At 48.1% G+C, this 17,487-nt stretch overlaps 2 protein-coding genes and 1 long non-coding RNA gene across 3 annotated transcripts in view; 1 reads left to right on the top strand and 2 right to left on the bottom strand.

The window, feature by feature from the left end:
* Window positions 1-7,626, top strand: part of LOC120323245 — a 41,790-nt gene extending 34,164 nt beyond the window's left edge. Inside the window, exon 5 of the long non-coding RNA XR_005563548.1 lies at window positions 7,560-7,626. This is a non-coding gene — a long non-coding RNA (uncharacterized LOC120323245). The remainder of the gene's footprint in view (window positions 1-7,559) is intronic.
* IL22RA1 (interleukin 22 receptor subunit alpha 1) lies at window positions 2,596-9,582 on the bottom strand. Its single transcript, XM_027740163.2, has 7 exons — window positions 9,481-9,582; window positions 7,006-7,138; window positions 6,468-6,649; window positions 5,083-5,267; window positions 4,507-4,642; window positions 4,184-4,305; window positions 2,596-3,732 (listed from the first exon to the last, which is right to left on the bottom strand). The coding sequence occupies exons 1-7, from the start codon at window positions 9,521-9,523 to the stop codon at window positions 2,755-2,757; spliced, it is 1,779 nt and encodes a 592-aa protein (XP_027595964.1). The 5' UTR covers window positions 9,524-9,582; the 3' UTR covers window positions 2,596-2,754.
* A 3,304-nt stretch (window positions 9,583-12,886) lies between these two features.
* IFNLR1 (interferon lambda receptor 1) lies at window positions 12,887-17,180 on the bottom strand. Its single transcript, XM_027740166.2, has 7 exons — window positions 17,084-17,180; window positions 16,500-16,623; window positions 16,079-16,260; window positions 15,597-15,739; window positions 14,980-15,136; window positions 14,359-14,477; window positions 12,887-14,159 (listed from the first exon to the last, which is right to left on the bottom strand). The coding sequence occupies exons 1-7, from the start codon at window positions 17,178-17,180 to the stop codon at window positions 13,239-13,241; spliced, it is 1,743 nt and encodes a 580-aa protein (XP_027595967.2). The 3' UTR covers window positions 12,887-13,238.
* Between the last annotated feature and the right edge of the window lie 307 nt (window positions 17,181-17,487).

The raw sequence follows: 17,487 nt of genomic DNA, 5'->3' as shown, positions 1-17,487 counted from the left end.
CAACGCTGAAATAAGGAGCAGGGAGGGAGGGAGAACAGGAGCCTCAGCCCGCAGCTCGTTCATCCCCGGGGCAAGGATCCCTGCTAGCTTTGAGCAGGGCTGCTGGCCTGGGAGGGAGGGAGTGACAGCTCCCAGATTTAGCTGGGAAGACAAAGAGCACTGCTTTGCTCTGGGGTTGCAGCTGCCACCTGCCACTCTGATGTCCCTGGGACAACTGGGACTGCCACGCTCCCCTGTCATCGCCGGGACATCTGCCTGGCCATACCCACGGGCTTCGTGGCAGGGCACTCCCATGGTTATTATCTGCAGCTATCAGAACTGTTATCTGGGAAAGCCAGGATAGCTGAGGAACAGCGTGTTGCTGGGCACAGGTGGCTGGCATGGGATGACCTTTGAAACAGTGTTGAAATCCTGCTGTTTAATCTGAATATGTTCGTACGCAGGAGACAGAGATAACGAGGTCCTGGAGCAGCTGTTTGACACAAACAAGGGCATCAGCTTGGTTCTGAACAGCAGGGAAGCTGAAGGCAGTGAGGTCAGCACAGGTTGATGAGGGATGGATGACACATTCCTTGTGCAGCTCCAATAAAGTTCAACAACGTCAACACCTCTTTCCAAGATTTTCTGGAGAGAAACAGTTTTAGAAGGGTTGATCTTCCTGTAAAACTGAAGAGGTGACTCATGAGACAAGAACCAATGTCCTTCTGCTTAGAAGATCAAGGCCTAAAAGATAAACATTGACTAAGCCATGGTGAGAGCAGGAAATCGGGAATATTGGAGTCAGTCACCTCCTCGGGACACGGCTCAGAGCCTCCCTCCTGCCCGGGATCCCTGACCATCCCAGCTGCTGCTGGGAAGGGTGGAACAGGCAGGATGGGATGGGGCTGGAATCATTCCTGCCATACACAGCCCTTCTGTGCAGTCAGAGGCAATGTAGCCTTGAAGGTGTTCAAGGTTCCTGAGGGAGAGATGGATGTCCCAAATCTGGGACACTTTGCATCTTTAGGAACCTACAGACATTCTAAAAACCCATTCCTAGACTCTCTGCACCTCAGTTACCATCTCCCCTCCACCAAGATGATACATGTATTACAGTCTGGACATGGCCAGACCCTGTGGCAGGGGGTCTGCAGATGGATTTGAAAAGGCTTTTAAAATAGAAAATAATGGATTTTTTAACAGCATCTTCAAATGCTCTCCCAAGGCCCCTCTTCCTTCCACACGAGGCTGCCCATACTGATCCTGTGCTGGGGGTTATGTTTCACAACACAAGCCAAAATGTTGACATTGTGGCATTTGATTATTCCCTGAGCAGCGTGGCTGGGAATGCTGTTGACACAAGATATGCAGCCCACAGGCAACTCTGAATAAGGTAATTGGCATCACTGGCTTTAAAAGCCTCTCCAGGGGGTCTTTAGTAGGGAAAAATATTACCCCTGGGGTCTCACACTCCTCGGAATCAGCACAGCTGGGCTGCTGCAGCTCCTGTAGCTGCAGAGTTTCTCTGAGTGTTGGTGTTTTGGGGCACAAAGCACGTGACAGAGATCAAAGGACATTCCACAAACCCTTTGGGACTGAATGGTATGAAGAGGGGTGAGGAGTGGAAATGTCCCTCTGGTCTCCACCCAAACCCTGCACATATTTAAACCTTTCAAACCCTGTGCCATGACAGCTCTTCACCACACCTGGACCTTCTGGCCTCACACAACATGGCCACAGTGCTTTGTCAGTCAGTGCTGCTGCAGTTCAGAGCTGAATCTTTGCCTGGAAAGTTTCTAAGACCAGTCCTTTAATCCTGGCTTGAATCATGAAAAATCTTTACTTCACAAGGCCCTTGTTGATTTGCAAAATCACCCCAAAGCAAGAGGAGTTCAGCCTTTAGCTTCAGTTTCCCTGGAGTGAGAAAACACCCAAGTGCACTTAGAGTGAGAACAGCTGAGTTTTGCCTCTGGTCAGCCTTTGGCTCTTTGAGCAAATACTTCCCCATACCATTCAAGCCTTGCTTATTCCTATAAATGGTTTCAGTTCTCCCCTAAAACTGATGTCATCACGCACATTTTTTTCACCACAGCAGTGGAAATCAACAGGCTGAACTCTGCCTTCCTCTGAATGAAAAATAATTTCCTCCCCTGTCCCCTGAACAAGTAGAATTTAGATTGCCTTTTGTGACTGTGCAAGTGCTAAAGGCTTTAAAGAGCACAGCAGGACAAGGACGTGTTTCACAGAAGTGCTGCATCAGGAGCTGTTACCCAGTTCAGTGACTAAGTCCATTGCAGGGAAGTAGCCTACTGTTTTCCAAGAATCATATATCCACCAATCTCTGTTTAATTCTTTTACTGTACCATGGTACATTTCATTCTTTTAGGTTTGCATCCCTGAATTTCTTCAAAGGCTGGATATGTCTTGGACCTGGATCTTTGGTGTTGGTAAAGGGCAAAGGCAGTTTCTGTTGTAAATTTTGCTAAATTTTCAGTAAACTGAATCTGGAATTTGAACCTGAATCTTAACTCAGCTTTTAAAGTAGTCCAACTCATAATAAGTTTGAAGAATGTGCAAGAAATAAGTGAAAAGACACAATATTGCAGTGACCCAAGAAGTAATTATGTCAGTAAAGGTACCAATCTCCACGGTGGGACAGTCTGACAACCCTGTGCCGTGTTAATCCATCCAGGATTAGCTGTTTTTATTGCATTGCTTCCGTTTCATGCAAGAAAACATAATCTGGATTTTAACATCGTTGTCATCCTAACAGAATTATGTGTTCCCATCCTCATCCCCCTGTAGTTTTAACTCCAAATCCTTGAAGAACATAGTGAGAGCAGTGCCACTGCCCCGGCCTGGGAGAGTGTCTGTGCAGCTCAGCCCCTTTGCTGCCGGGAACATTTCCATGTCTGGAGTCTCTGGGAGCTGCATTTGCTTTGCAGGATGTGGGAATGGATCTGGCAACATCCACTGCTCCGTGTTGTCCTCTCCAGGGGAGTGGTTACCAGTCCGGACGGAGGAGAGGAGGGGTGCTGACAGTTCCTCCCCTGGAGCACAGTCCGTGCCAGCGTTCCCTGCAGGCAGGAGCAGTGGCAGTCCTGCTGCCTGTTGTCTGTAGCATCCTCCTTGTTTCAGCAAAGACAGGGACAACTGGGGCCCACGCTCCGGATTTTCCACCCTGTCACTCTGCAGCAGCAGCTGCGTTTGCCCAGGGCTGCCCTGGAAGGGCACTGGCTCTGCTCTGCCCCTGCTCCCCCACAACGCCACCTTTGGCTGCTGTTCTTTGTAATTCCAGCGGCTGCAGCTCTTCCCCAGCACCTGGGTCGTGAGCTTTCCATCAGCAAAACGACCTGGGGAGATTTCCTTCAGCGTTTGGTCTGGCTGCAAATTCTCGTACCCGTGGTCTGTGCCTTCGACGCACAGCCCGTAGGTCAGGGGCAGGGTTTGGCTGGACGTGGCAGCGGGAATGCTTTGCTGGGCCTTTTGAGGAGCGTAACCGGTCGGAGCTGCAATTTCCTTGCAGGACGGCTGAGGGGGCAGCTGGAATGTTGGCACCTCTGCCTGTTGCTGATAGCCACTTTCTGGGGGGCAGGAAGGCTGTGGTGGCTCCAGTGCTCGGTCCAGTTGTTGGCTGATCTGTTGCAGCGGCACTTCAGAGGTGAAAAGGGAAGGTTTGGATAAACTAATGGGCTTTATGATGTGCTCCACTGTCAGTGTGAGAGGCTGGAACGATGAAATCCCTCTGAAGTCCTGTTGGAGTAGACAAACAAGCAGGAGTTATTAACAAGAAGCTGTAACCTTGAAGGTTTGCTTTTGGTTCTTTAAAATTTTCCTTGGAGAAGTGTCAGTAAGAGCCAGTAACAACCACCAGGGATCTGCTCTGCTGACAGAAGAACTCCTCTTTTCCTGGGGAATGTCCCCTCACAGGAATACAGGCAGCTCTCACTGTGTATCAACTCTGCAATCCTAAAACACGAGGAAGGAAAACTCCTCCTTTAACTTACGCACAGTGTGGAAATAACCTTTTATTTTATTATTATACTTTATTATCCCTGAAGCTCATCTCACGTGAAGACCCAGCACTCAGTGTGGGAGGTGAAGGATGAGTGAGAATCCCTGATCTTTCAGGTCCCTCCCAGCCCAAGCTATTCTGGGATTTTATGACCTTAAAGCTCTGCTGCAGGGGCTGATGGACACTCACCAGAGCCATGGGCTGGGCACTGTGTTGTTTGACGTATTTGTAGATCACGTAACCAGCGGCAGCAAACACCAGCCCAGCACAGAATCCCAGGGCCACCAGACTGTAGAGAACCCACGTCTTGTCTGGTTAGTGGGGAAGAGAACAAGTGGAAAGAGGGTTGGATTAGAAAAGCTGCACCAGATTAGCTAAATGGTGTTACAGGTTTCATCTCATAGCACTTAATTTTTAAATTATTTAAGTTGGTGTTCCTTGATGAAAATCAGTGTATTTTGTGTATCCAGTATCCCAGCTGGACTTTTCAATCAGCAGAATGAACAGCTCACCTTCTAGTGTTTTAACCCAAAACACTTGAGATTTGCTGCTTTTCTGGAGGAGATACATATAAACTGTTCCATTATATTCCGTGTCTGGGTCCAAGTCGGAAACTTCAAATTCTTTGTTGTGCTCATTCTTTGTCCGCTGTTTGAAAACAAAGGTAAAATCTGTATTTTAGAAAGATTAAATGCTACATTTTCTTCAAATCAGACTGCAAAATTCAGCATAAAATATTATTTTACTTGATAAGGTGTTTTAGTGCTATAATCATTCTGTACGTATGGAATTCTAAATATTTACATCACTTTGCTTTCTGTTGTTGCTCTTTTTAATTTTGCATTTCAGTTTCTCGAGACTTGAACTAATTAAGTCATCTTTTTAGTCACAGTACCCTCAGAAACTCCAGTTTCTTTTCCAGAATTTAAGAGGAATGCTTAAAGTTCCCATTGTCTGCTGAGAGTCAAAGACTCCGAGACTTTCCCTGTCCCATCAGAAATCTCCTCCATCGTGTGTAAGCTCTGAGATCCTCCTCCATCTTACCCAAAATGTGATTTACAGAATCACAGCCTGAGGTTGTGCTTTACCTGCTGGTGTGTCCTTTGGTTGAATATTGTCAGGTGATAACCAACAGCCCCAAATTTGCTGTAAATGTCCTCCACGGTGAGCTGCTGGTTGTCCTCCCCCCTCAGGGGAGTGTAGGGGGGCCGGATGAGAAACTTTATGGACCGTACATGGGGAATGTACTCCACTTGTGGGGCTCCTATGACAGCTGGGAAAGACACAACAGGCACTGTCAGCTGTGAAGGGTGAAGCTGATAATTATCAGGTCATCTTAAATACACCACAATCCCCCCCAGACTCACTGGAATTATTCCTTCTGCTCGTGCACAACAAGGGTTTGAGCTGTGTGAGCATGGGAAAAGTCAGGCAACTGGAGACACAGGTGCTGTGGGGTTCTGCCACACTCAGCCAGTGTTTGTTCCTAGGAGTTCCTGCCCCAGGCTTTTCCTTAGGACCCTCTTCTCAGTGATTCCACGTTGCTTCCCTGTCCCTCCCCGGGACATCCTCCCCCGTGTGTGTGATGGTGTGAAATCCCACCACAGGGCACTCAGGTAAAACCCCTATTCCCAACCTATGCCAGATTTTAGAGTAGTTCAGGTCTTTTGTGTCTACACTTATCCCTAGTGACAGGCACATGTTACACCCAGCACTAAACAGAGGTTTAACCCCAGCTCTAGCAGCAGCTCTAAGAGCAGCAGTGGGATTCCTTCATGGATCTGTAGTTTGGAAACATGAAGCTGCAAAGAGCAGCTCTGGGAGGCAGGATCACCTCGTGTGTGATGCCCACACTGCAATGACAGTGAGTGTTTAATGACCAAAGCAGCCTGTGGCTCTTTTGGTGCAAAGATCTGAAGGCTCTTCACGATCATTGATTGGCACCTGGAATTATTCTGGGTGAATATGCAGTGGGAAGAGTTTAGTCACAGAACCAATAATGCTTCCAAAGGCTGTGCTGTGTGTCTGTAGGAGGGCTCACTTAAGGGCTGGGAACATGAAGTATCCATGGGGCTGGATGCTTATCCCAATTTTCAGGAACTCACATTTCAAAGCTCCTGGGACTTTATAACTGGCTGTCCTTGGGTTGTGTCTTACTAATTTCCTTCTGCCTCTCATCAGCCTTAATAGCAGCTCTTCCTTCAAGGGCACAGAGTCATGGGGTCAGAGACTCACAGAATCAGAGACACCTGGCTTCTCCTTTTCCCCTGTAGTCCCACTTTGATGTTGGATCAAATGAGCCCATTTGCTCATTTGCCTCCTTGCACCAAACCTTCAGGCCTTCTCTCCCTCCCTTAGCAAGCACAGGAGCCCTCCAACACTGAAATCAGGGGAGGTGCTGCCCTAAACACCAGTGAGAGCGGGGCTGGCTCCCCAACAAGCGGGATTTGGGGGCTTTGGGCTGGGTACTTACTCTCTTTCCTGGGCTCGAACCTCTCGGAGCGCACCCAGCCGGAGGAGCAGCCGCTCCGGCCCGTCGCCCTCACCCGGGCGTAGTAATGCTCTGTGAAGTTCTCTGTCTCACCAGTGAGGTTGCAGAAGTGCTGGGTGATACTCTGGCACTCGGCCTTGGGGAGCCAGGATTTTTCTCCATACCTGAGTTTTAAAAAAAAAAACCAAACAAACCAACAAGAAGCTTTTAGTTTGTTTGGTAGGATGGGACCGGAGGAAGAAAACTGTTCACACCTGCGTGGGAATGAGGGAATAGAGGAGGAAGTTGCTGAAGGCAAAGAGTAGCTCAGTAAGGGAGTAAAGTTGGCAACCTAAGATGTAAAATATTTGCTCAACTGAGCATCGTGTACCACTTTGAATAATCCTGTCCTTCGCTGAGCTCTTCTCCAAGCAGAGCCATTTCCGTAACAGCAAAACAGCAAAACCAGCTTTTGTTTATTGGCCCTTCTTTCTCTCCCTAAAAACAGCACAACTCCCAAAAAGAAGCAAACTTCACATACTGTTTGTACTGGACCTCAAATACAGTGCCAGGGGGGATATCTGCTTCTGTTTCCCAGGTCAGGATGTTCTCAAAGTTCGTGGAAGAAAACACTGCACGTTTCAGACATGGTGATCTCCCTGTACTCACAATACCTGGAGGAGCAAAGAAACTGGTATTAAAAAGCATATTCTGGCATCTCAGCCCTCAGATGAACGTGGGTCTGGTGCTGTTTAGTGAACAGAAATATCAGGGATGCCACTTCCTGATATTTTGCTAGAGCTGGGCTGCAAAGCAGAAGCTTGAGCAGAACAAGACTTCAAACCCTGCACACATCACCATATATACACCTTGCAGATTGTTGACTCATCCCAAAGAAATGTAAGGCAGGAAGTTACACAGAAAGGCCTCAAAAACTCAAGCCAGAGAGAGAATCCTTGAATTTCTTGTCAAGTTTCTTTTAAAGTAGTGAAAACAAAACCGGTAAAATAAGAATAATGGTAAAATAAGAATAATAACCTGTTTTCAAGACCAGAATCATGTCTATGAATGCCTCTGCTTTCTGCCCCTACTCAGGGAAGTGGCCTGCAGAGCTCAGTTTCACATCCCTGAAGATGTGGCTGCCGTTGACCTCTCCTGCTCCGTGTTTTATTGGGTCGATCTGTGGAGTGACACGCAGGGACCCGACGTCCGGACTCTGATCTGGGTGTGCCGGGCTGAAAGCAAACAACTCACCCAGCTCCCTGCTTCCCAAGCCCTGCTCCTCTGCCCCACAGAGGGTGGGCTCTGGCTTTGGTGAGCAGGGATGTCACCTGTCCCTGACAAATGTGGCCCTGTAGAGCAGGACACAACCATAGTCCCTCTGAGCAGGTGCTGCAGAAATGTCCTACAGACTTTTGTCTCCCGCCGTGAGAATAAACACTGCAAAATTTCCCAAGGCTGAGTCACAAGGTTCTAAATTGCAGGGCAACCTTCAGGACTTGTAAGCTCCGTAAATTCAATTTATAGACAGATCCTCAAAGGGAGATCATTTATACATTACTCAATGCAGTTTGTGGTGTTGATAAACACCTGGAACATGGGTGGGCTTCAGCCTATGCTTGCTGAGAGTGATCAGTCCCACCATGGTGCTCAAAATGAATGAGATCCCTTGTTAGAGAAGGGGGTGAGCAAGTGAAAGTAGAGAGGGAAAACTGAGGACAGGATGGGGGTGACTTGGACAAGATCCCATTAAGCAGCTGTGGAGGAGCAGAGGCTAAATCACATCCAGATCCTGCTCCAAGCTTTCCCTCCTGCTGCCTCCCTGGAGCAGAGCTGAGTGCCAGCAGCTAAACCAGCCGGCTGCAGGGGAGGACAGCCAGGCAGAAAGGCACAGATCCATCCTCAGGGCTGTGTGTGGCATTTGGGCAGGGAAATGACACAGGAATGGACTGAAATCTGGTCCAGCTTTTGCCCTTATTTCAACACCTGCCTCTGCTCGTTCAAGGCTCAGCACCCCCGTCCTGCTGTAGGAAGGGGGTGGGTGGGTTTCCCTGTCTGAGCACATTGAAAACTGAGTCACCAATACCCTGATCGTATCAGGAGTAGGAAATCTCTGTCTTCCCACATTTATCCACACTAAAACAGTTATGCAAAGCAGTGTAACACAAGCACAGTCAAGTGTGGGCAGGGGAAAACCAGGATATTTCACAGTGACAGACCTTCTGTCCTAGGAGTTTCTGAAGGCGCCTTCCCTGCGATGTAGGAGCACAGACAGGAGCAGATAATGACAAGCTGGAGTTTGGAAACAGCAAGTTTATCCTTCATTATCCCAGGAGTGAGTTTGCCATATCTGGAGTAGGATTAAATGGCTTTTAGAGGGTAGATTTAGATTAGATATAAGGGAGAAATCCTTCCCTGTGAGGGTGGGGAGGCCCTGGCACAGGTTGCCCAGAGAAGCTGTGGCTGCCCCATCCCTGGAAGTGTCCAAGGCCAGATTGGATGGAGCTCTGAGCAACCTGGGCTAGTGGAAGGTGTCCCTGTCCATGACAGGGGGTGGAATTGGATGTTCTTCAATATCCCTTCCTACCCAAACCACTGTGTGATGATTCTGTGATTTTCAGATTACATTATTTGTTTGCACCTCTTTTAAAACCAGGGTTATTTGTTCATTTGTGTCTCTGCTTGAGACACAAGGAGACTGATCCAAAGCCCACTGAAATCAAGGAATATCCTTTACTCCTGTAGGATTTGGGTTGTAACACACCAGTGGCAAATGCTTTGAAGTGAAAGAATCTTTTTGCCTCCCTACTAATCCTTCAAGCAGTGAGCACCTCAACCCACACGGGAATTATAAAAAGGAGAGAACAACACGGAAAACAAGTTTTATGCAACCTCAGACAACAGCTCACTCTCTAGGTGTTAATTCAGTAAACATGATAGAAGTATGTCCCATACTACAGGATCAAGCAGAAACACCCCAATTAGTGACAGGAAAGAAGGAGAAGTCAGGACTTACCGACCACTGCAAATCCAGCCAGGACGAGCAGGAATCGCTTCATGAATCCCTGTGCAGGCTGGGCTGGGAGGGCAGGCGGTTGATCCTGCGTGCAGGTGAATCACCTTTCATGAGAGGTAAATTCTTTCTTGTGAGGCCAGGCTGGATTTGTTGCTCAGTAACAGGCTGCAGAGCTCCTATCCCGCCTTCCCTGGGATCTGAGCTCACCAGCCCCGAGCCGTGCGCATGTGTGAGGGAGCGCGGGAGCCACCACGGGAGCACCTCTCCCCACCTGACTGTACAAAGGTGCACGAGCCAGAGGCTCAGAAAGTCCCTCAAATCTTGAAAAAGAGCCAAATACCTTTTTGCTGAGAGCTTCCTGCCCAAAAGCCCTCCCTGAGGTTTCTGGGGTTTGAGCCTGGCTTTTCTGGTCGGGCGACTCGGGCTTGTTGAAACTCTAGAAATTAAAACTTAGTGCTGGTGCACCTGCTTGGCTTTAATGCCTGCTGCAAGTAATACACCTATTTCCTCAAGAAAAACCCTTGAGTACTTTCTCAAAGTGAAAGTCAGCCAGATCACTTTGTTTTTACACTCTTCACACTGACCTTGGATGGGAACCAAATGACCAGCACGTGCCCTGCTGCAGCCTTGGCAGCTCCTCAGCTCTGCCCTGCTCTGCCCTGCCAGGTGGGTGCAGAAGTTCTCTCACCTGACATAGGAAGGAGGTAGAAAGGAGGTGGCCTTTCCACAGGAGGAGCACGTGCTTTGTGCAGGGGCCACTGTAGATCTACAGTTTATTTTTGTGTCTGTTTCCAATTTAAGGCTCTGTTTGGGATACCCTGAATGCCTGGTGGTAAGAACTGGGAGTTTGTGAGATACAGTTCCTTTTCCATAGCCTGCTCAGTTATTTAAGGTGTTATTAAATTACATGTTCAGGTTTTTCTCAGAAGAGGGAGAGACATTTCCTTCTTCCATCAAAACTGAAATCTCCAGGAGATGCAGGTTTAGAACCACCAGGTGCATAGAACACTTGAGAACTGGTACCTCTGCATGCTGCTTATTTTACCCAAGATATCCCAAGAGGAGAAGGCTTCACACATGCAGCCTGTATTTGAGGCTTAGGACACTCCCTGAGCCACTGCTTTTGACTGTTTGTAGCGTGGCTATTCCTTTTTCAAAAACTGGGTAACCTCTGTGGCTCATTCCTCTGCTTTATCTTATCCCCTCTTCACAGCTGGGGCTCCTGTCCTCAGCCCTCAGCTTTGCCCAGGACTAACTGGACCACTGAATAAAGGTCAAGTTCCACCAAAGTTCCACAAATCCCAGCTACCCCTTCTGCTTCCCTCTTTACCTCGTGGATTGTCTGTTCCTGAAGCTCTTTCTGTTCCCTGCTCTGCTGGGGTGTTAACAGGGCTCCAACCATGCCATGATGCACCACTGGGCATTTTGTCTTTCTCACCTCACCTGGACAAAGGCAGAAGCCTCACAGGTGTGTTAAACAAGACACACCTATCCACCAGCGTGGCCCACATCTAGTTAAGTATAACTCTTCCTTAGGGTGTTCCCTGAATGACCTGCTAAAGTATTTCCACTTTTTTCCTTCACTCACGTCACTACCTTGTGCCTCTGCTGTGTGACAGGGCAGGGATGAGGGACCTTGGATTGTACCTGAGACTTTAGTTTTGAGAATATAACTTCCAACTTCATTCCTGCCCTTATTTCTAGCAAGATGCCACCTTTTAAACAGCCCAGGAAGCACCTCCCTGAATCTTTAGGTGCCTGAAGGTTTCCAAATCTCTACTTTCAAGTTTGAAATTAAGCTCTTGGCTTCGAACTTCCAAACCTCCTCAAACTTTCAGCTCCCTCACAGTCGAGGGGGGCTGCAGCATGTGCTACATGTGCTCTGGCTGTGACTGACCCTTTTGCAGTGGAAAACAGGTCTCAGGCCCTGCTGAAAGAAAACGTGGAGGAGTGGGATGCTGCCTCCCCCAGTGCAGCTCACCTGGCCCTGCAGCCTGTCCCTCAGCTCCCTGGAAAGACAAAGAACTGATCCCAGGCCCTGTTTGCAGAGCTGTGACATGTCAAAATAATTTTGTAGAGCTTACACAACTCCAGAGCTTCCTGTAACTCAAAGCCTGGGGGTTTTTCCTTGATTGCACAAGAAATTGGGTGGTGATTACGTTTGTATCATCTGTATCTTTCTAAATGAAGTGGAGGGATTACAATGCAGGATGTACCAAAGGACACTTTGCAGAGGACAGGCAAGAAAAAAAAGGATAATTCTAGTTGATGGGTCCTTTCTCCAACCTCCCACTTTAATCCAGGCCCTTAATTAGCACATCTTGCTTCAAAGCCCTTCCCAAACCCTCCTATCACCCCCTCCTCCTTTCAAATATTGTTCTCCTGATTCTGTAAAGATTTCAGCTTTAATACCCTCCATCAACACCCTTCCCTCATCTGAGACAACTCTCCCTGAATGCAGAGAATGGCTGGGGGGTGTTTCCCTCTTTCTTTTAAGGCTTTGCTTTTCGGTGTGTCCTCCACACAAAGGCTCTCTCTTTATACTTCAGTATAAAAAGACTTTTTACAAGGGCACATAGTGATAGGACAAGGGATAATGGCTTTAAACTGACAGAGGGGAGATCTAGATTAGATATAAGGAAGAAATTGTTCCTGTGAGGGTGGGGAGGCCCTGGCACAGGTTGCCCAGAGAAGCTGTGGCTGCCCCTGGATCCCTGGAAGTGTCCAAGGCCAGGTTGGAGCAACCTGGGCTAGTGGAAGGTGTCCCTGCCCAGGGCAGGGGCCTGGAATGAAATGAGCTTTCAGGTCACTTCCAATCCAAACCACTCCGTGATTCTTTGTTCAGAGAGAGGGTCACAGTCCTGGTTTTTCAGTGCCCAGGATGGCCTGTCTGGGAAGTCTCATAGGATTCTACTCCAACCAAAGCATTAGGAAGGCCCAGGTGGGGTCCTGTTTTAAAATGTAATATTTTTCAGGATGAGCTGCAGTCACCCTTTGTAGCTCTGGGACACAAAAACACACACACATGGAGTTATATATAAAAATATCAAAATATTATTGCTCTCAGACACTCTGCACAGCAGGAGGAGTTTCAGCTTCTGTAAGTATATTCATATAAAACAAAAATAAATAAACAAACATGCTGCATATTTCTCCCTCTGTTGGAACACAGAAGGTGATCTTTTTAGGCTGAGGTAGAGAACTTTCCATCCCACAAAAAACAGATGTTGCTGACTGTCTCTGTAAGGTGCTCCCAGCCCAGCAGAGGTGCAGTTCTGCAGTTGGGGAGGAGCAAATGTGATGTAAACAGTTTAAAATCTCCTCCAAATCAACGTGCAGACACAACACTGTGTTTTCAGGGCCCAGCTGATGGTTTCACACCAGTCTGGGTTGTGGTTTTGCCTTTCATAACTCACATGTAGCAGCTCCCTTGCTCTGAAGTTTTGGGTGAACAGGAGGCAGTGCCTGTTTGCTGTGTGAAACCTCCCGAGATACCTCTGCCTGACTCACCCCTGGCTCTAATCAGAGCCTGAGCACCTTACCACAGTACATTGGGACAGTGTACAGAGGTTACTGGGAAATTAATTACACCTCCTGTGTCCCTAAAGTCATATGCCTTGATAGGCCAGACATCAGCAGAGAAAACTTGAAGTGAATAAATAAAAAAACAGCGTCACTCTCAAGATATTTGTCCTTGTTCAGGTCTCCTTGCCTGGATATCTGGAGCTCTCCAGCATTTTCCAGGCACTCTGGGTACTCTAGGTCCTTCCCAAGTAATGTGCATGGCTGTAGCCTTTGAATTGAAACTTTGGATCATATTTGTCCCCCGTGTTTGAAGGTCCAAAGGTGTCACTCAGCACCGTGGATGTGGGAGGTGTCCCTTCGGTAGAACTGTCGCTGTCACAGTCACTCGAGATCCCTTCATCTGCTGCCACCTGCAGAGTGTGTAAGGGGATGAGCAGCTGGATGCTGGGATCCTTCCCGAGCTGGGATATCCCGTGGATCTGGCCCTGCAGATCAGTGATTGATTTCTGGTGATACCTGGTGAAGGGATGACCCTCCTGCTGCGGGTGGTGCTCACCGGGAGGGCCTTGGGCACAAACCCCCTCCATCAGTGGATGAAGGAGGGTCATTTCCAGGCTCTCACCCCTGTCTGCCTCGTGCTGTTCACTGAAACCTGGGAATCTCACATCAGTGAGGGATATTGTCCCTAAAGAGGAACTGTGAGAAAGGGATGCCTCCTCATTTGCTTGGGATCCCGAGGGGTCCACCTCATCCTTTCTCTCTGGGAAGGAGGAGAAACCTGAGGTACTGAGGTCAAGCAGAGATTCACTGTCCACAGAGAGACCTCCAGTTCCTGAATCCAAGCTTGTTTTCCCCTGAACTGCTTGGGGTAGTTGGCAGTTGAGATGTCTCTTTGGAAAGCGAGTCACTTGGTTGTATGGGATGAAAGTACCGCTGTCTTCCTCCTCCTCCTCCTCCTCCTCCTCATCTGATGATGATGATGGTGATGGTGATAGGAAAGAAGCCACCTGTGGTAGGTTGTTCCTTGCTAAGGCTCTGCCTGTGTTTCTTTGTGCCCTTGGCTTCTCTGTGCAGGTCAGATCATCACTGCAGAATTCCTTCTCACTGAGCTCCGAGGGAAAGGCTGCTCCAGCAGCTTGGAAGCGACGAAAATCCTGCCAGGGAAAAGGAGGGAGACAGTCAGTTAGTGATGCTTTTAAAATAAAAGTTTGGATACAGGAAAGCCTACTTAAAATGGGACTTATAAACATAAAACTGAGACGTGCAGAACCCCCTTCCCCACTCCTCCCCAGTTCCCCTCTGAAAACCAGCAAGACTTTGAGTCAGGAGGGGACCCCAGAATCTGGGCCATACCAGAGCCTGAGGCGTCTTCCTTTGCTTGGCATCTTGTTTCAAAAAGCAGAGGATGAAGGTACCAATCAGGAAGATGGGGAGGACAAACACAGGGATCATGGCAGGAAGTGGGAACTTCACTGGTGAAGAAGAAAAAATAATCTCCTGTTGGTGCTGTTTTTGTAGCAATTGTGGGCTTTCTATTCAGCTGTTCTTTCAGAAATCTCAAAAAATGGTGGGCTCAAGATCTGCATTTTGCAAATGCAGAGGAAGGAGAACAGACCTGCCTAAGATCAGACTCTAAGTCATGGTCACAAAGGAATGTTCATACCAGCCAATGCTTTACTTGGATCGGGGAAAACATGAAGCTTTATTCACATATTTTTCCCCAAATTTCCCTCAAGAGCACAACAATATTCAGGACGTTCAGCAAACATTTCAGGGTTGGCTTTTTTAAGTGAAAATGTTTCTCCAGAAAGCAGGAACCGTTCACTAGAAAATCCAACCCTTTAACGGGAAGCCCATTGTTGTTGTTGTTGGTTTTGAAGAGCTAGTTTTGGTGGAAATCTTTGACTTGGCCTAATCCCACTCGATGTCCCACCACATCCTTTTCTGGGAAGGACCAGAAAAAGGTCCACATACCTTTGTGGTTTAATGGCACACACACTGGTGGGGAGAATTTGCTGTATTTTGTGGGGTAGCTTTCGTAGATAGATCTGGCACTAAAGCAGTAGTTGCCTCTGAGTGCAGTGGTGTTAATAGTCACTGAGTCCCTCCTGAATTTATCTTCGTATTTCTTCTGTTTGGAAACAAAACAGAGGATTGGAGAGATGGTTCTTTCACTATTTGGGTGGTGTTTCTCTACCATTTCAGCCCATGATTCCCTTTGTTACGTTGTGTGGCTGCAGGGGTTGGGAGGTGCATGGAGAGACACTCCAAGCAAGAATCTCTCCCAGGGTTATGGATCCCAGGGTGGGATTTCCAGCTGTGCTGTGCTGTGGTTGTTTTAAACCTCAGATATTGACTGTAGTGTAGCATCCCCTTCCTGATAAAAATGGGGAACTGACAAGAAAATAAGGAGGTGCACACACACAACACACACACATGCACTCACATCTACTTTTTTTCTCTGGCTTTGGTTTAACTCTGGTTTGGCCAGTCCCTTTTCCCTAGGCCCTGGATGCAGAAATTTGAAGCTGTTTCAGTTCAAGCTGGCCATTGTTCCTCCTTTCTCCCCAAGAAGAGCCACTTTTACTGACCTTGTCTTCAGATCCAGCTTTCCAGTAGTTCAGTTCGTACTTCCAAGTGAGCTTCTCCACACAGGTGGGCAAAGGGAAGGAGGCACTCACATGGATTAAATTCTCCTTGACCTTCAGGATGAGCACGGGGGGAGCCAGTTCCACTGCAACGGAGCAGCCAGACATGAGAATGGTGCTTGCTTGGGTCTTACCTTTCTGCGACTGATCCACACCAGGAGGGAGGCAAAGGAACACCTTTTTTACCCCACATCGCCCTGCTGATATATGGAAAGCTTGAAGCCAGTTTGTTCACCTGGAGCTCCGATGAACAAATCCTGACAACTCTTGCCGCAAATTTGATTTTCAGCCGATCGGGGCTCGTTGCAGTTTGTGCTCCACAAAGCTCCTGAGTTCTGTTTCTGTGGTGTGTGAGCCGCTCATTTGCTCAGGCAACACTGTTGCTGGGATGTCCCTCCATCCAGGCTGGAACCTGACAGACTCACCTGCTGAATAGTAATCCTTGAACCGGGATTTTACCCAGCGTGACTGGAGTCGGCCCGAAACAGCTCTCACTCGAGCCCGGACCTCAGCGTAGATGTTTGAAGGCTCACAAGTCAGAATGCAAGAGGTTGTGGGAATGTTGCTGCAATGAGGAACCTCCAGCCATTTGCCCTCGTGATCCTTGCTGAAAGAAGAAACAACCACACCATAATTACCATAATATTAAACGTGTTGTTTTGCCATAACTTGCGCAGCAAGAGAAGGGAGTGTTTTGGAGGATGGGTCCCAAATCTTGCTCGGAGTTTGGAGCACTTTCAACGTGGATAACGTTTGGTTTTTGCTGAAAGGTCACTGAACATTATGACATTGATTAACAGAGTTGCACAGTTGTTTGCCCTGTGCCACACCTTCAATCAGACTTACCTTTCATAACTCACAGTATATGTCACATCTTGGGGAGACCCTTCTCCTGGAGCCCATGTCACAATCATTTCAAAATCCTTTGACAGTAGTGTAACGTTCTGAGGAGGGAGAAGTCGAACATGACCTGATCAAAAGGGAAAATCATGTGGATTATTTAAAAATATCTTTGGGGATAGGAAATATCACCTGGTTTTGATTGAGGTGGTGTCAAAATTCGAGGCAGAGCAGCTCAGTTCATTTAAAACTGGAAATTGGCTATGGAAGCAGGTGTGATATAGTAATTTTTTTTCCCTCATTTCTTATAAAACATCCTCCCAGGCAGATCCTGCCAGGAATGCAGCGAGGTGCAGCATCCAGCTCTGCCACATGGACTTTCCTGGCACCTATTTTTCCTGGCAGACCAGTACGTCCATCACTAGCCCTCAACAAGACCCCTTCTATAGACAGATTTTAAATTGCCTTTGCCGTGGAATAACTCACTTTGTGTGAATCATTCCCATTCAAACTGCTTAAAATTTACCCATATCTGTCTCTCCTCCTACAAGCAAAGCCACGTTGTGAAAGGAAAAGTAACAAACAGGTACCTCCAGCCCGGTGCAGGAAGCACAGAGCCACCAGGACTCTGACCCTCCAGGAGAACATCCCGCTGGTCACATCTTCCTTCCCTTGACACCTTTTCATGGTGCTGTTTTTCTTGGCTGAAGCTCTATGAATCCAGGGGATGCTGGAGATAATGCCCCGCACACACGCGCACACCCTCCCTTCCTGGTACAGCCAAGCACAGCCCTGCACGTTGGACCAGGCAAGGAGCCCGTGGGAGAGGAATTTTGGGGAAAGGAGGCGTGAAAGGTTGCAGTACTACGCCCTCCAGTGCTCCTCGGCACAGGCTGTGGAAGGCAGAGGAAGCCCAGCCCAACCTCGTTAAAAATCAGACCTTTGGAATGTACCTGCGTGGCTGTGAAATATTAATAGAACTCAACTGAGGTTT

Source organism: Pipra filicauda, unplaced genomic scaffold (genome assembly GCF_003945595.2).
Source record: "Pipra filicauda isolate LSUMZ 115617 unplaced genomic scaffold, ASM394559v2 scaffold219_size1829416_pilon, whole genome shotgun sequence".
Lineage (NCBI taxonomy): Eukaryota > Metazoa > Chordata > Aves > Passeriformes > Pipridae > Pipra > Pipra filicauda.
Note: the sequence above shows the minus strand (reverse complement) of the source record. Positions and strands in the feature narration are given on the sequence as shown.